Source organism: Ictidomys tridecemlineatus, chromosome 3 (assembly GCF_052094955.1).
Source record: "Ictidomys tridecemlineatus isolate mIctTri1 chromosome 3, mIctTri1.hap1, whole genome shotgun sequence".
NCBI lineage: Eukaryota > Metazoa > Chordata > Mammalia > Rodentia > Sciuridae > Ictidomys > Ictidomys tridecemlineatus.
Genome location: NC_135479.1, coordinates 55,054,593 through 55,071,419, shown reverse-complemented (window position 1 = coordinate 55,071,419; position 16,827 = coordinate 55,054,593). Strand labels below are relative to the sequence as shown.

Below are 16,827 nucleotides of genomic sequence, written 5' to 3'. Positions count from 1 at the left end.
CCACTTATCCATCCATCTATCTATTCATTCATCCAGCCAGCCACCCACTCATCTGCCCACCCACCTATCCATCCTCTATCCTTTCATCCATTCACCCATCCACCCATCTGCCCACCCACCTATTTATCCATCCATCCATCCATCCTTCCATCCACTTAATCACCTTTGTTTTTTCAACTCCTGTGTCCCTGTAATGGTCTCTGAACAAGATTTTAGAGAGTGTTCAATCTTTAGTGGGAAAAACCTACCCAGATCTAAGAACTCAGCCACAGCTCAACGGCTCAGTTCTATTCATCTTTGTGAGTCACTAACATCAACAGATTTTTGAGACGTTTTACACTATTTTAGCAGTCAACCTTTTTGTCAAATGATATTCTGAACAGAACACCAATAGACTTCACTAGACCCTTGCTCTGCATGAGGCCTGAATGAGGAGCTAGAACCATGATCTTCCCACCTTTCCCCCTCCACCCCATAGTTCCTGGCCTTCGTGGAGTTTCCAGATTTGAAAAGAAATGGGACCAAGGAGCACCAAATTAAAAACTTGGAAATTTTTGTCCCAGTCTTGACTCACGGTGTAGCTAGGAAAAATTTAGGTCTCCTAAGAACAAATGAGGATCCTGGAGCCCCTGAGTTCACCTGGTCAGTCTTTTTTTGCTTCAATTAGAATGCTGTCCTTGAGGACTCCATGAATACGGCTGCTCACTCAAGTGGAGCACATGGAAACCAGATTTTGGCTTCTGCCATGTCCCTGGATTTCTGAGCTATATTAATGCTGCAGAAGGGAGAAAATAAGCTCAGCTGTTGTTCGATAACTTGTTCTGTGCCAAGAGCAAGGCAAACGGGATACTTGAGACCCCTAATCATACCCTTCCTCTTTTTAAGGGGAAGGAGGAAGAAATTTATGTTGCTGGGTAGGTACAATAAAAAGGCCAAACAGATGAACTATTACATGAATAAGTTATTCTGGTTTATGCTCCTACTCCTAAGGACTAATGAGAACTCTCTTGGCTTTGAAGAATTTTCTAAAAACATTCGTGTCTAATTAAGTAGTGTATACTGAATATAATTAATTCTTTTTTTTTTTTAAGAATAAAGAGTTCTTCATGAGAGGACCATCAGTCTAATTTTTTGCACCCTTTACAGAGAACAGCTAAATAAAATGTAGACTGACTAGGAAATTGAACTATTAATTTAATAGCTGCAGGACAGATCATGGAAGTTGATTCTGGATTTTTTTTTTTCTTAAGTAAATCTCCGATAGGGGCTTCTTTTGTATTTTTCTTAGAAGTAGAGCTTGAACATTTTATTCCAGTTTTTTTTTTTAAAAAGGATTCTAGTTATTTGAGTCCTAGATAATTGAGTTCTTACTTGACATTGAAGTTGAGAGACAGCTGGGGGTTTCTTTGACCTCATCTTCAAGATTATCTACTGGACAGTCAGAGTGCTTTTATTCTCTAAAATATGCACTCTGGACAATTGAAATGAATATATTTTTAATAAACACGGACCAAGGAGAATGGCTTAATTTAGTTGCCCCTATTCCCAGTTCTCTCACAGTCCACTTGAAAAACACAGCTGCTGGCTTTGTGTGTGCACAAGACGGCTCTCCTCATACAGAGAGGCTCAGAATGGATGTGGAGATCTCATTTGTTGTGTTAACAATGTCTATGCATCTGCACTGAGCTGTTCTGCAGGTCTGAGTTGTCCCCAGCACAATCGGAATTCATCACAGCCAATAAACATCATAGGACTCAGGGAGGGAAGCCACGGCCTGCTCATTTTGCTTTTTTAAGCAAGCAGGACTATTTGCTCCATCCCGGTGACTGTCTATCCTGGGGCTGTAGAGAGATGACCAGCCACGAGCTCAGTAGAGAATCCACATGAATCCCCTGTGACTGCCGTTCCTTCCAAGTAGCATTCCTGACTTCATGAATCAGATAAGAATCCAGAAGCCTCAAGATCAAACCACAATTTTTTAGAAATATTTGGATTGTTTGAGAATGAATCAAACCTCTGAATGTGTCGATGGTAGCCTACCATTTAAAAGTGAGCAAATAAATATAAAAAAAAAATGCTACCAAGATTTGTTAGTGGAGCCACATGGCTGGGCAGGTGATGGATGAGTTAATAAATGCACCTGCATGTGAGGTACAAATGGGTCACTGCTGCTACTGTTGTATTATTGGTTCTGTCTTTAGTTTTGTTTTGTTTTGTTTGGCTAGGTGCACAGACCTTAAATCTACAGAGAAGTAAAACACAAGGCAGAAAAACCTGAAGTCTAAGCACTGGGATTCTGGGGGCTGCAGTGCCAAAGCTGGAACACGGGCCACTTAATACATTAGTGACCATTAGTTACCAAAGGGCCCCATGGCTCTGTTTCCTCGTTGAAAAAAAAAAAATCAAGGCAAAAATAATAAGGAAAAAATAATGTCATAGGGTTATCATGAAGATTAAATGAGTTAATATTTGTAAAGCACTTAGAACAGAGCCTGGCATCGAGGAAGCACTCTATAAATATTTGACTAATAAATAAATCCCAATACAACCTCCCAATGTCCACACAGCTTAGGCCTATGGGACCACAAACAAAGCACAGGTGGAAGAGAGAAGTCTTGGGGACCAACTTGATGATGCCAAGTTGGAAAAAGTCTTGAGCCATGTGGCACAAGTCTGTGGCCATGGTCATCTTGGAAGGGACCACCCACAGCCCACATGTTGCACTCAGGCGAAGGATGTGACTCCATATGGTCACACACCAGTTTTCGCTGTACCCCTGAACTTGGACTTGGACTGCCAAGAGTAAAAAGAGTGTCTGTGTGAGTCTTTCACCCAGGGCATCATGGATGGTGCTTCCAAGAGTATGCAAGGAAGCATCAAGATGAAGATCTACTGAAAAGCAAAATAAAATAACAGAGTGTCTGCGAAACAAATCAGGATTCTGCTACAATGCAGGAGAGCAACCAAGTCAAACCTCTTTGGTAAAGGATTCAGTTATTTATTTTTTCCTTCATCCCTCTTTCTAGCTTTTCTTCCTTCTTTCTTTCCTTCTTTCCTTTCCCCACCATCCTCCTTTTCTAGGTGAATGGCCTCTGTATAGATATGAAGACTTCAAATCATGTCTCCTAAAGACAGACACAAACATAGGAACATTGATTTCAAAGAAGGGAAGGCTGAAGGGGCGTTGAATGCGATTGTCAAGATGTTCTGCTGGCTTGCAGAAGAGAAGATACATCCCTCTGGATGATTCTGTTGAGTGGATCCTATGCCAAAGGAGTCAGTTTGGGCACCTCGTAAATATCAACTAGAATTGCTTCCAATAATAGACAAGACCCTCTCTCCAGGCTAGGGGCATGGATCTTGCTGTACCTGTACGCAAGAGGAGGAGTGCCCAGAGGAAGATGCACTGAAAGGCCTGGCAATTCCCTTTCCATAGAGATTCTAAGAGTTTAGCATGTTAGAACCAGGCACCCTCATGAGGCCATTTGCAAATAACATTCTTAACCCACTGGAGTGTGCAAGGAAAGGGTATTTTCTCCCACACATGGGCTGTTGCACCTGTAAGTGCAGAGGTGGACTCTCTTCCAGGATCTCTAGGAGGGGTGTAAAGATCAGAATGGACCAGAGAAGAACACTCAGCCACATCCCATGGCCTCTATGTCAGACCGAAAGGGTCTGGGCGATTCACCAAGCTCATGGGGACAAAAAGTGACAGAGTTGAGATCAGACGGCTTCCTATCTCAGCTTACAGGAAGTGGACTATGGCAGGAGAAGATGAATGACAACCTCCTCCAAGAGGGAGATATTGCTAAATGTCTCTGGAGAGATGACCCTCAAAGGCACAGAAGCAGATGAAGGGAGAGAAAGGGGTAAGGGTGCTAGCTAAGTGCCACTGGCTCCAAACAGTGGGGTTGGGGCCAGTGACTTAATTCAGGCTACTGGGCAAGTTGTCCCAAGTCTGACTCTAGACCTCTGGTCTTCTCGGGCTCAGCTGACCATTCTTGCGGTCAAATGAAGAGACCCCTGAGGCTGTGGCAGTGATTCACAACATTAATCCTCAAAACCTAAAGAGAGCATTGTTGGATTCTCAAAAAAAAAAAAAAGGGATATAAAACAAGAAAAGAAACAAGAAGAGGGGAAAATTAGAGGGAGCCCCCAGAGGGAATTCAAAAGGGAACTTGAAGCAGCCTTATAGTCAAGCATCACCAATTCTATAGAAATGGGGGTAGGCTAATCCCAGCCAATGAAACAGGCATCGAAATTATAAAACATTGAAAGGAAATGCATTTTCATTGTTCTTTGAGCCGTTGCAGGATTTCACAGACGAAAACAAAATAAAATCAAAGCAGATCTTTGGAGGGAGGGTTACTTCATTGAATAGATAGGAATGCACTGTCATCAGCCTGCCAACTGTCTACCTAGTCTGCTTGGAAACAATCTGTCCCTCTCCATGGTGTATGTCCCCTGCACATTTTTTTTTTTCAGTCTTGTCTCAGCTATTAATCTGTTCATCGCTGTTTTCTCATCAGAGTGAGAAAAGAAAAGAGCCGCTTCGTCCAGGTTCAATTTGGATAAATTCTGAATTTGTAGCATCTGAATGGATGCAGTTTAATGAAGTTACAGCTGGAAAAGTTTAAGAAGGAGAGCTGAAGGGAGACGGAGGAAAAAAAAGACAGAAGTGAACAGGAATCAAAAGGAGGACAGATGGAGAAGAAGCAGCAGTGGATGCAACACTGGAAGTAACAAGGAGAAACATTTTAATGATGTGACTTAAAAGAGAGAGAGGCGACAGATCCTTTGCTCAAAGACCCAACATTCTTCTTTGCAAATGCTGTGGTTGGGGAAGGAGGCACTGGTATGGAGGTGGGGCAGGAGCTGGAGGTGGCTTCAAGGAGCACAGAAAAGCTGGGTTACTTCCCAATGTGTAGACACTTTTCCAAACCTGTGGGATTTTATTCTTGGAAATCTTCAGCTACCTTTCTCGGGATGCAGTAAAAAAGTCAGAGAAAGCCAACTCTTAGCCCAGAGGGGAAGCAGGAATCCACATTCTTCCCCATGTTCTGGAATAGGATCAGGGTCTCAGGGAGGCAAGTTAACATGAGCCTCTCTCATGCTCCAACCAAGCTGCCCAAACATCCCAGACTGACAGCACCGCAGCCTGATCTAGGACTGGGGCAGAAAACAATTCTCATGACAATTCCTTTCTCAGCTTCTTTGAGGTTTAGGCCCTAACCTGTCCGACCCCCTAGCCAGATTCTCAGGATCTCAAAAAGAAGGGGATGCATGGGCTCTGGCACAAGCTGTCAGATGTCATTGAAAATTAGCAGCCCAGTCCGGCATTCAAATTTCTCCTCTCTGGAGCAGCGAGGGGAGGAAGTGCCTAAGTAGCAAACATACTTCCCAGAAGAGGACAGCTGGCGGAGGGACAACGAATATGTCCAGAGGACAGGTGTCCTAAGTAATGAGACTTTAATGCCGAAGCTAATGGGAACAGTATACGAGACCAAATGCCAACAAAGCAAGGAATAATGAGTATTTGTGAAGCCTGAAAGCAACAACTCGACTCCTCTCCCAAATATCAGGGCACAGAGCCAAGGCTCTGGCCAACCAGAGCCTCTCTGGAACTCCAGCTCCTATGGGTCTGGAGACTGGGGACAGGGGCACAGGGCAAAAAGGATCCAAGGCTTCGCTGTTTCTCTTGTTAGAAGCAGGCATGGGGCAGGAAGCAGGAGAGGAGCCTGAATCTGCTGCTGCTCAGGAACCCTGGGCTCCTGGGACAGGAAGGCTAGCAAAATGGTTTCCAGCAGAGGTGAGCCCTCTGCTCAGGTGCCTCTGGGGTCGAGATGCAATATGGGCACAGCTCTGGCCGCTGCCCAGTGATAATTGGAGTGGACTTTGACTACTGGAGAGAAAACACAGGGCCATTCGAGTACGTCCGGATTCCTTCTTTGTCTCCATTCCGTTAGGACACAGGACTTGAGAACAAAACGCACAGAGACCCAGGGCAAGAGCGAGTCACTGGGAAGCACTAGAAGTAGGCTGGCTTAAATGCTACATCTTATAGGTACAGCATGAGATGCTATTCATGGGGCGGGAAGGCGGGAGATGGTGATAAATGGACTTGTTTGTGAGCTGTATGCCTTAGTAATTAAAACTGGGAATGGCCTGAGGTCCATCCTCTCTCCCCAAATAGCATCTTTTCTCCCTTCCCTGAACACCACTCACTATTCTCAGGAGCTAGAACTTAACGTGGAATTGCCCAGGGTTTCTTTCAACAGCATAAAGGGGGTTTTTGCTCCCCTACCCAATTAACATGGAGGTTTATTTTGAGGTCTTTTTTTTTATGTATCTGGGTACGGATCTCCATTCTGAGTCAATATAATCCATTCTTGAAAGAAGAGCCTGAGCACTGCCCTGGGTACCCCGGTGCCCTGTAAGCAGTATGTAGATGTCACTAACCCTGTCTGCTGTATGCTGGTAGGGAGGTCATTGATGCTTTTAGTCCTTTACTGTGACAACCTATCCCCCAGGGCACAGACAGATGGGACTTTACTTTCTTAAGTAATCTGGGCATCACGAACCTCTTTCCATCCAGTTGCCTGTCAGATGACAAAGGAAGACGAATATAGGAAGGGTACTCTTGTGATCTAGGCAAGTTACTAAGCCTCTCTGAGTCCCTTTACTCACCTATGAAATGGGTCTCTCTACTCAGAGGGGAGGTGGAAGAATGAAGTGAGACTGTATAGGTTGAGTATGAGACAGGGTGCCTGGTACAGAGTGAGTCCTTAAGAACGGCTCTCAGAAGTGTTGCCACTTCCTAGATACCTCATCCGACTGAGACCTCAAGTCCTTCAGTTTTCAGGGGTGGCAGGGACGATGGGGTTGTGTAAGCTCCTTGGTGACTGAACTCCCACATTCCAGACACTCAAGCATAATGGAGGGGGGCTTTCCAGATTCACAGCAGGACTGACTCTCTCCAGAGCATCCAAAAGAGACATCTAGGGAGCAGGGGGGGGGTGTGTGCAGTGGGACCATAGGAGTAATGCAAGTCCCCCAACCCCTCCCCATCCCCCATCCCCAGAGATGAGGGGACACCAGCAACTCACAGAGGTGGCAAACGCTGCAAAGATGGTACCCCCACCTGCAAATGCTAAATCCAGTGATCCCTTGTCACCTGCCCTGTACTCAGCCTGCCTCTTCTAGCTCCATTTCTGGGATCGATCCCATTCTATGGATGTACATTTGGGGGTTGTGGGAAGAGGAAGGTATGATCAATGCACTTTAGGAATCTATCAGCAATGCTCGCTGGCAGCCTCATCTCCCTGGGTTTCAATCCTTTCCACTTCGTCTGTGGCTGTCTGGTCCAAGCAGTGACCCCCATCTAAATGCAGAATTACAGAGGCGACGGCTCTAGGATGGAGAGAGGGAGGGGTACAGCGAACGGGGGCTCTGACCCCATGCCTCCTCTCTGCATGCATCCCAACGAATCTGGGTCCCTTTACCCTCAGAATCAAAGTAAGAAGCTAAATTGAGCCATCTGCCTATATCTTATGCAGAAATGTGGGACATTCTTTTTTTTTTTTTTCACTCTTTCTGGGCAGTTATTTGAAATGTTTGATGCATATCCACATCTTTCCTTTTGTCTTCTCTTCCCAACTACCTCACTGCTTGTCCAACATATTGATATAACAAGAAGCAGTTTTCTAATAGGGCAATAATTATCTTTCCACCTAGCGAGCAGCCCCTTCAATGTGGTCACTGGGATGCTGGGCCCTCCCGTGTGGGGAGGCTGCCTTTCATTACACTCCGAATGCCTCTTCTGGGCTCCTGTCTTCAGTCCCAGCTGAGACAGTGCCTCAGAGAACAGGTCTCATTACCGGAGGCGCTCTTGATTTTCTGATCACCTCTTTCATTCATCAGCCTCAGCCCATGACTTATTTCTGCTTAGGAGAATCGAATCTACCCCCAGGAGGATAAAAAATATGCTACAATTACAGAAAGTCAAAATGACACACTGTGGACTCTCCAAAGTACTTCCAAGAGACGTTCTGTAGAACCATTTTCAGGAGGAGAATCAGCGTGTGGTCTCCCAAGGTGATTTCTTGGAAAGACAACACATGAGGATATATGGACATCCTAGTTCTTTCAAAGGAAGATTCGGGCACATCACAGGCCAAATCCCCAAACTAAATACCACCAAGATTCATTTCATGTAATGATGGGGCCCAAATGGCTAGCTTCTTTAGTGTGAGGTTCCTTAGTCCAGGGCTCAGAAGGGAACAATTAGCACCAGGAATTGTGCTCCTGTGGCTCACAGAGCTACTTGTGCATATAGGGAACCTTTCTGGAGGATGACCCTGAAGTCTCACTTAGACACACACAAATACACACACATGCTGCCATAGGACGGTGAGAAATCCCTTACCATTGATAAAGTTGAACCTCATTGATCTGTAGGTCTCAACATTTCTACCCCTCTCCTGGAGACAGTAGAAGCTTCCACAACTTGCATTTTAAAATACAGATTTGTACCCACAGTGTTATTGAGTAACTCCCTGCCCTGGACCACCCACCCCTACCCACCCTTGGCTGGTGCCGTATTTTCCTTCTTCAGTGGTCTGCATTACTCAGATCTTATTAAAGGCTTATGCTTAGATCAGGTTATTGCACTTTGGAAAAGAATGGGAAGAAACTGCCAAGGACCAGGGAGGACCAGCGGAAATCATTTTAGAGGATGGAACACTGTACTAGGCAGAGCTAAAGACATGGGAGTGGGGGGTGGGGGGAAGGAGAAGGTTGTCACCCACATCTTCAAGTATCCTAAAGTAATTTGGTGATGACTAAGAATCATGTACGAAGTAAAACAAAATAGATTTTCACTGGAGAACATGAGGTTGAGCATGGGCCTCAGACATAGGAGCTCTGGCTTTGAGTCCAAGATCACTTATCCACTGGCTGGGGAACCTTCTTTAGTGTGAGGTTTCTTAGTCCAGAGCTCAGAAGGGAACATCAGCATCAGGAATTGTGCTCCTGTGGCTCACAGAGCTATTTATGCATATAGAGAACCATTCTGCAGGATGACCCTGAAGTCTCACTTAGACACACACACACACACACACACACACACACACACACACACTGCCATAGGATGGCGAGAAGGCTGAGATCTTCAGTCCCAAGGCATTACTTGGCATTGGAACCTAGACTCTGGTTTTCACTTGCCTAACTTATAAAATTAGCAAGTTAATTTAAATGGATTGCCTGCAATAATTATTCCACAATTCTTTAATGAATGACAAAATCATAGAAGGTCCTATCCTGCTTTTCCATAAGATTTTGATTTTGCTTCTAGAATTAATTAAAAAAGGAATAGAGAAAGTTAACAACCTGTCTTGGATAAGATTTGCTGGTAAAACCTCCTATTTATCTCTTTCTCTATCTACAGTATCTGCAAAGAAAAACACTAGCGATGTGAGGTCATAAACGTGACTCAGGAAAAAAAAATAATGGGTTGGATTTCCTCAAGGTAGAGAAAAGAGGAAAGAAAATCAAAACAGAATGTTATGTACAAAATGAAAATAACCTAGGCTCTCCTAGATGCCATCATAGCCCCCGCTCCACCACCAATCTGAGACACCTATACTTTCATAAGTTCAAGGCATAATTTTGTGATTCTGCAGGATATATATAGAAAGGAATCTAACTAAAATTCTAAAGCAAAATTCACTGGAGTCCATGGTCATTTCGAACATAGATTATGCAGGATTTTGACTGGGTGAAGGATGGCAGGGGAGAAGAGGGGTTGGTGATCCCCCAAACCCCAGCATGGGGTGCTAGTTGGAACATGTGGGAGGGATTTCTCCCTGGCTCTAGAAAGAAACCAAGAAGTGAAGTTCTGAATGCAATCCTGCCAGCCTTGGAGAAATCATGCAGTAGAACTCAAAGGATGAAGCTTCTTTGGGTGTAGTTTCCTTTTATTCCAGATCCGTAGGCATGTCTGTCTAAGGCTAGTGAATTAACCTCTTTCAGTCAGCTCACTTTTGCACCCGTCTTAACCACTGCTTCCTGTATAATTGATTTGAATCAACTGCACAGTCAGTGCAATGTCTCATTAAAATTGGTTGAAAACAATGAATTTTCTTTTCTTTTTTTTTTTTTCTTTTTTTTTTTTTTTTTGCTACCTGTATCTTGGCAGACTAGAACCGTGGGTAAGCTCTTGGTATCTTAGCAGCAGATTCCCTGAAATGAATGTGCATCTGAGTCTTGGGTAGGGTTGGAGGAGGGTGAAAAGGGACAGATGTGCAGGCCTTCTCGGCTTGGGACAGGGTGAAAAATTAATATGAAGACAGTGGTCAAGGTGACCAGCGAGAGTTGTCAAAGTCTGGAGGTTTTTGAACAGTGTGTGCATGGTATCTGTTACATGTTACAGTTTGAAACTCATCTTGTCTGTGCCAGGTGAGCAGAGCTCATTTGTTGAACTAATGCATCCATGTCTGTGTATATGCAAGAATCAGGACAGAATCAAGCCCGTGGGTAAGTCTGGGCAATGCCGCTTGGTTCCATCAGTGTTGGCCATCAACTGCTCCCTCAATGGCTTTCCTCTCTCTGCTATCTTTGCATCTTTCTGTCTTCCTGCAATCCTTCCCCTAATCCCTCCTCTCTAAGCCTTCTCAAATCCTTCCACAATTTCTCAGCTTTTCCTACATGCATTTTTTAAAAAAACTCAAGAAAAACACACAAGGCTAAGACCTTCAGTCCAAGGCAATATATTTTTTTATCCTTTCCTTCCAATTACTATATTCGAAGTAAAAAAAAAAAAAATTGACTGTTTAGATCAATTCACTATAGGGAGCCCACAGTACCTCCAAAAATCAAGTGTTTGTGTGGATTTGACAATTCATCGCCCAAGCACCCAGGAAGAGTTTCCTCACAAATCAGCCAGCACTATGATACTATTTCAGCACTATGATACTGTTATGTGACCTACAAGGGAAAACAGCTCTTGGGGGTTTGTATTTAATTTCTGGAGGGAGAAAGAGTAAAACAAAGTGTTCCCTTGAGTTCCTCCAGAAATAAGCAGGGAAATCAAAGATGAAGGACCCTGTTGAGGAGTGGACTCCTAATACTTCCACTGTTTCCTGATGATATCCACTGTGGCTTGTCTTCCCACCACCCTAAGCATCCCTCCCCTGCCCACCTCCCTCCATCTCTTCCATCCCTGTGCAGGCAGTGGGAGGGCCCTGAGCATCTCTGACTTTACCAACTGCGTCTACAGCATCCTAATAGCTTCCTTGCCCATCTGTTAATTAGCCATCTTAAAAAAAAAAAAAAGAAGCCACACAGTCCCTCCCTCAGAATGGTCCTCATCTCCAAGACACTAATGAATCTACTTGGGGTGAGGAGGAAGGAACAGGTTTGGATGAGAGACAACTAGCAAGGAATAGAGTGTCAAAAGGAGGCCAGACTTCTTAGGCTATGTCCTGGGCAGAGCTTGTGTCCCTGGAGAATACTGGCAGCCCTCTCTGATCAGACTGACCTCCACCCTAACCCCTCCCCGAAATCAGTGGGTACCTGCCTGCTGTCCATCAGCTCCAGCCCTAGCCTGGGAAGTTTTTAAAAAGGGCAAGGTAGAAGTAGAAATCCTGGGGAAAACAGAGCTCCAATTGGGAAAGGTAAGCTGTCTACATCCAGAGCTGGGCTCTGTGTCTGGTTCCCATTCAGTCCCTTTCGCTGCCCCAGGGTCCAGCTAGCTGGATCTGATTTGGTACTCATCTGTTAGAATCACTGGTAGTTTCCCCTGCAGACACTGACTTCTCACGCAGAAATATGATTGCAAGGTCTAATCACTTCTGGAAAAGACAAAATCTGTTCTTCCCTGCAGGGGCCAGAGAGATATAAGAAAGTCCTGCTCTAAGGAATACATGGGCCAAGGAGCACCCAGAACACCGAGGCTGAGGCAGATGCTGATCTCTTCTCTCACCCCCTCTAAACTCCCTGCAAAAAATCCCTTTCAATGAGGCTGTTCTCATTGAAACTCCCTCATTTAGACTTAGATTTGCTTACCCGTGTACCATCTTCAGGAAGGATCACACACCAGAATTACTCTTCTTTTCCTTGCAGTAAGGAAATGTCTTTGTAGAATTATTTCAAATATGCAATGGAACGTACATCCCACTTTTCCCCTGGGCCTCTGACATTGTACGACCCCCCCCACCTCCCCCACCCCCCGCCAACATCTCATTTTCCTTGGGGAAAACTCATTATGGTGTCAGTATTTATCTCCTTTTCCTCTCTCAAACCGTTTCCCTATCTCCATTCTCCAACAAGACAATCTGAACTCACATGCCTATTCACACACACACACACACACACACACACACACACACACAAACACACACATCCTCGAATGGCAAGCAGTGACCTCTGTGATACAAGCAGAGTAATGGAGCACTCACCCTGGCATGGCTGGAAGGAAGTGGTGGAGCTGGGATACTGCTGTGCCTGAGCTACCCAGAACTGATAAATAAGTTTCCTTGGCCTGCCCAAGGTCACCCATGAAGTGTCCTAGATAGATCTCTTATGTCCTGTCCTTCTACTTGCCCACTGCCAACACATACACAGACACTGCCCCCTACCCAGCAAGCACCGGTTTCCAAAGTACTAATGGGGTGGGACTGCAGCTACTGGAATAATTGTTGTGAACTGAATAAAATCAGAGTGCACTTGAGAGGGAAACAATCCACATTTATGCAATGGTCTGGGAACTAAAATTTATGGCTCCTCCCATGGTTACTCTCTTCCTCAACCCCAGAGAAAACCCGCCCCCATGGGGTCCCAGTAATTACCCTAGTTTGGGATAAGAGATAGCTATATGGTGAGAAAAGGAGGAACATTAAGTGAGACAGTGACCTCTCCAGGATTGCATGCCAATGCTGGCATCCAAAGATGCTTCCCGCATCTGGGGACACCAACAGCATATCATCACAAGCAGTGATGAACAAACTGTATGAAGGGGCAGGGGCAGGGAACGGGCCAGCTTTCTCTAAGAGTGCAGAGAACAATGACTCAAGGAAGAGGGGAAAGCCAAAGAAAGGTTTGTGGAAATAAATCAGGAAGAGGCCAGAGCCAGGGCAGAGGGTCTGATGAGATGAGCACAGGAAGAAGAGAGAAGAGACAAGTTTCTGAGTCCTGAGGCAGAGGTGGATGGATGAGAAGAATCGGCACATCTGCTTCGGGAAGGCACCTGCCTGTGGGCAATTCCTTCTTGGCTTTCCAAGCTGAGCCAAGAGATGAAAGGCAAAGGAGGGAGTGTCTTGCCTTCATTTTGTTCACTATCCCACCGATCCTCTGCATTTGAAAGTTGGGACTGACCACAGACCATTGCACAAGTCTCTGTTTAGTGTCATGCAGTCTAGGCACAGAGAGGATGCTGAGTAAATTTGCACTACCTGAGAGATAAGGTGTGGGAGGAAGAAAGGGCAGGGGCAACCTCGGGGCATGAGACAGAGTTACAAACATATGACCCTTCAGAGACCCCAACCCCCAATTCCAGCACTCAGGTTTCAAATACCCACATTTAGTGGATTTGACTCCATAAAACCTGCCAGGGAGTTATCATCTTTTCTCACACCCACAGTAATAATAACAAATAACAACAACAATAATAGATCAGCTCTTTAAGCATGTCTTAAAAATTTCTATCTGCCTTCCCCTGTCTTCAGCAAAGTAAGGGTGATTAATGTCCACAATACTGAGCGGAGGTTTTCAGTGCACAAAGATAGTGAGCAGAGTACAGAAATAAACTAAAGGTGGATGGGTGAGGATGGAGTTTGATGAGCCAACTCAGAAGCAGTGGTCTGGGGAGTGGTCATGCTTACTAGGACAGTGCTCATACCATGTGCCAGAAATGGAGGATTTCCCTGGCAGGATTTTCAGGTTCCCTGAAAGGACTCTGTTGAACCACATCTAGTCATTTATCTTGAGGGCCCTGGAAAGAGAGCTAACTTTGTGTCTGTGGTTCCTAAAGGAAGGGATGGGGTCTAGTTGTCCCCTTAGTTTTGACTTTCCATTAGGCTGGGAGTCAGAGTGGTGGGATGGGAGATAGAGTGGAATTATGGACTGTCATGTTTTTTAACTCCTAGCATAAGTTTTAGTAGGAGGCAACCCCATGAATGCTGTGAAAGATACCCCACCAGAATGAACGTGCAAGAACTGTTCTGCCTACAGACTTGTCCTTTGGAGCTCTAAAACAGTCATCTGTGCATGGTCAACATGGAATGGAGAAACCTTTGTTCCTTCCACCCATGGGAGGCAGCCATCCCACATCACCCCGTCTCTAGCATCCCAGAGCATCCCAGTTTGCACTAAATCACTTGGTATTCTTTTCAGTGAGTCCCAACATTGGTTCACTACCTGGACTGAAGCTGACACTCTGTTCTGAGAGGAAAAAAACTAACTGCCATTAAGAACCTACACCAAAGTGCCCACATGCCATCAAAATAGAACCCTGTATCCCCATCCAGGATTACAGAATTCGTAAAATTCTTATACTTGAACTTTACAGACTTCAGCTATTCTCACTTTGCCTTGCAAACCCCCCTACCTCCAAAGCATGCATTCCGGTTCCTAGGACATGGAGAAGAGGTACAAGATCTAGTGCATGTGAAACAAGCAATGGTCAGAGTGACTTAGGATCAAGGGAGGTGTGAGTGCAGAGAACAAGGGAGACATATTAAGAGGAAGTGAGGTCAAAAGGAGAGTGGGGGAAGGCACCAGGCAGTGGCTCTCACCTGTGGATGTTCATCTCCCGCGGAGGGCGGTGGGCCTTATCATAGGAGACCTTAGCGAACACACCGGCCACGATGACGAATGCAATCACCCCGCAAGTGATGTAGACGGTGAAGTTGGTCTTGTCCTTCTCGGGGTCGTACTTGTTCTCGGGCCCTGGCGACACTACCTTGGTGCTGGGCGTCTGTACCCACACGGGGCTCTGGTAGTTGGTGCACTGGCGCTGGTCCAGCTTCTCGTGGCGCTTCTTGCAGCAGAAGCGGTAATAGCAGGTGCCGCAGCAGTACAGGTAACCGCTCTCGCTGTTGTTACATTCGAACTCCTTGTCATACTGGCCGCTCACGTCGTAGTAGCCCCAACACGTCTCGTAGGTGACGGTCGCGCTGGCCGCCGCCGCCGCCGCTACCGCCGCCGCGGGTTGTCCCCGCCGGCTCCCCGCCTCCGAGACTCCAGGCGCCCGGGCGGTGCCGTTCAGCTCGCGGCCGCCCCGGGCCAGGGCGCCCCCGGGCCGCCGGCCCCCGACGGCAGCGGCGCCGGAGCTCAGGGTCCGGTTGGCAGCGCGGCCGCGGGCGGCGTGAGCGCCGGACAGCAGGTCCAGGGACTCCAGCGAAAGCAGCAGCAGCAGCAGGAGGCTCCGCAGCGCCATGGCGGGGCCGGGCGGGAGGGCGCGGGGAAGCTTCCGCGGCAGGCCTCTACCCTGGCCGGCCGGGCTCCGAGGACGGCCACACGGGCTGAGGTGGCGGCGCGGGGCGGTCAGCGACGCCGGGGCGATGTCGCCATCGAGGCGCGAGCGGCTGGCGGCGGCGGCGGCGGCGGCGGCGGTGGCGGCGCACCGTGCGCACGGACCGGCCGGGCGCGGGTTGCTCTGGGCTCTCACGCTGCGCGCCGGCTCGGCGCTTCCCCTGCGGGATCGGCGCGCCTCCGGGGCAGCCCCATCCCCCGCCGGCGGCGGCCCGGAGCGGCTGGGTTCAGGCAGGACCCGAAGCGCAGCTCCGAGCGGCAGCAGCGGCGTGGTCCCGTCCGGGCGGGTCCTGCGGGACAAGACAGGGGAACCAGTCACGGGGTGGGGCGACGGGCGCTCCTGGAGGCAGGAGGGGAGCGGCGGGCAGGAAGGGAGCTCAGCGCGTAGCCCTCGAGGAGCTAGCTTAGGGCCGGGAGGGGCGCGGAACCCGTTTCCAAGACGGGGCTCGGTGGCCCTGCGCGCCGGGAACCGAGGGCGCACCGGCAGTCTTTCCAAGCACCTCACAGCCGCCCGGGTTCCCAACCGTTCAGCCCCGCAGCGTGCTTCCGCCGCAGGCTGGCTTCCCGGGACGGAGCCCGCTGAGGTTGGGGTCTGGCCGGCAGCCGGGGGAGCGCGCGGCAGCTGGACCTCACTCACTCACCATGCCCGGCTGCGACTGCAGAGGCGGCGGCGGCGGCAGCAGTGAGGCGGGAGCGCAGCGGACAGAGAGAGCGAGCTGAGCTGAGAGCCGCGGGCTCGCCGCCTGCACTAGTGCCAGAGCGTGTGCGAGAGGGAGCGAGGGAGACACACGCACTCACACACCCGCACACACAGGAGCGCCGCGAGGGGAGGGGAAGGGAGGAGAGGACAGCCGCTCGCCGCCGCCCACGTTTACACGCCTGGGCGCTCGGGTTGGAGGGGGGTGGGAGGGTAAGACTCTTGTTTGCTTTTCCCGGCTCTCGGCACGAGAAGCTCCGCGTCACAAAACCCCCCGGACACCGGTAAATCAACACGGGGAACCAGGAGTGCTGAGGGGACCAGGAACAAGGCGAGAGTGTCCCCTGTGGAGTGGCCCGGAGCAAGGCCAGACCCCCGCTCCTGCCTTGGCCCCTCCAGCCCTCCCAGCGGGTTCCTATTCTACCGGAGCCCCCAGCGCGTGCTACCAGAAAGGGAGTTGGGGTTTTTGCAAGTCTTTGCCTCTCCCTAGTGGTGATGTTTGCAGCCAAGAAAAGAGGTCAAACCCATTGCTACAGGTTTCGAAACTGAGGCTAGGGGTCTAGTGTCTTGCCCTAGATTATTACACCAACCAATCAGCCCGC

General features: G+C 48.1%; 1 protein-coding gene across 3 annotated transcripts in view; it reads right to left on the bottom strand.

The window, feature by feature from the left end:
• The window catches only part of Shisa6 (shisa family member 6), a 285,217-nt gene extending 268,820 nt beyond the window's left edge, over window positions 1-16,397 (bottom strand). For 2 of the 3 annotated variants that reach the window (XM_078042899.1, XM_078042900.1), the window contains exon 1: window positions 14,790-16,161. In XM_078042899.1, the coding sequence (XP_077899025.1) occupies window positions 14,790-15,433 (644 nt within the window). In that variant the 5' untranslated portion in view covers window positions 15,434-16,161. The other variant, XM_078042901.1, reaches the window with a different exon arrangement.
• Window positions 16,398-16,827: the final 430 nt, after the last annotated feature.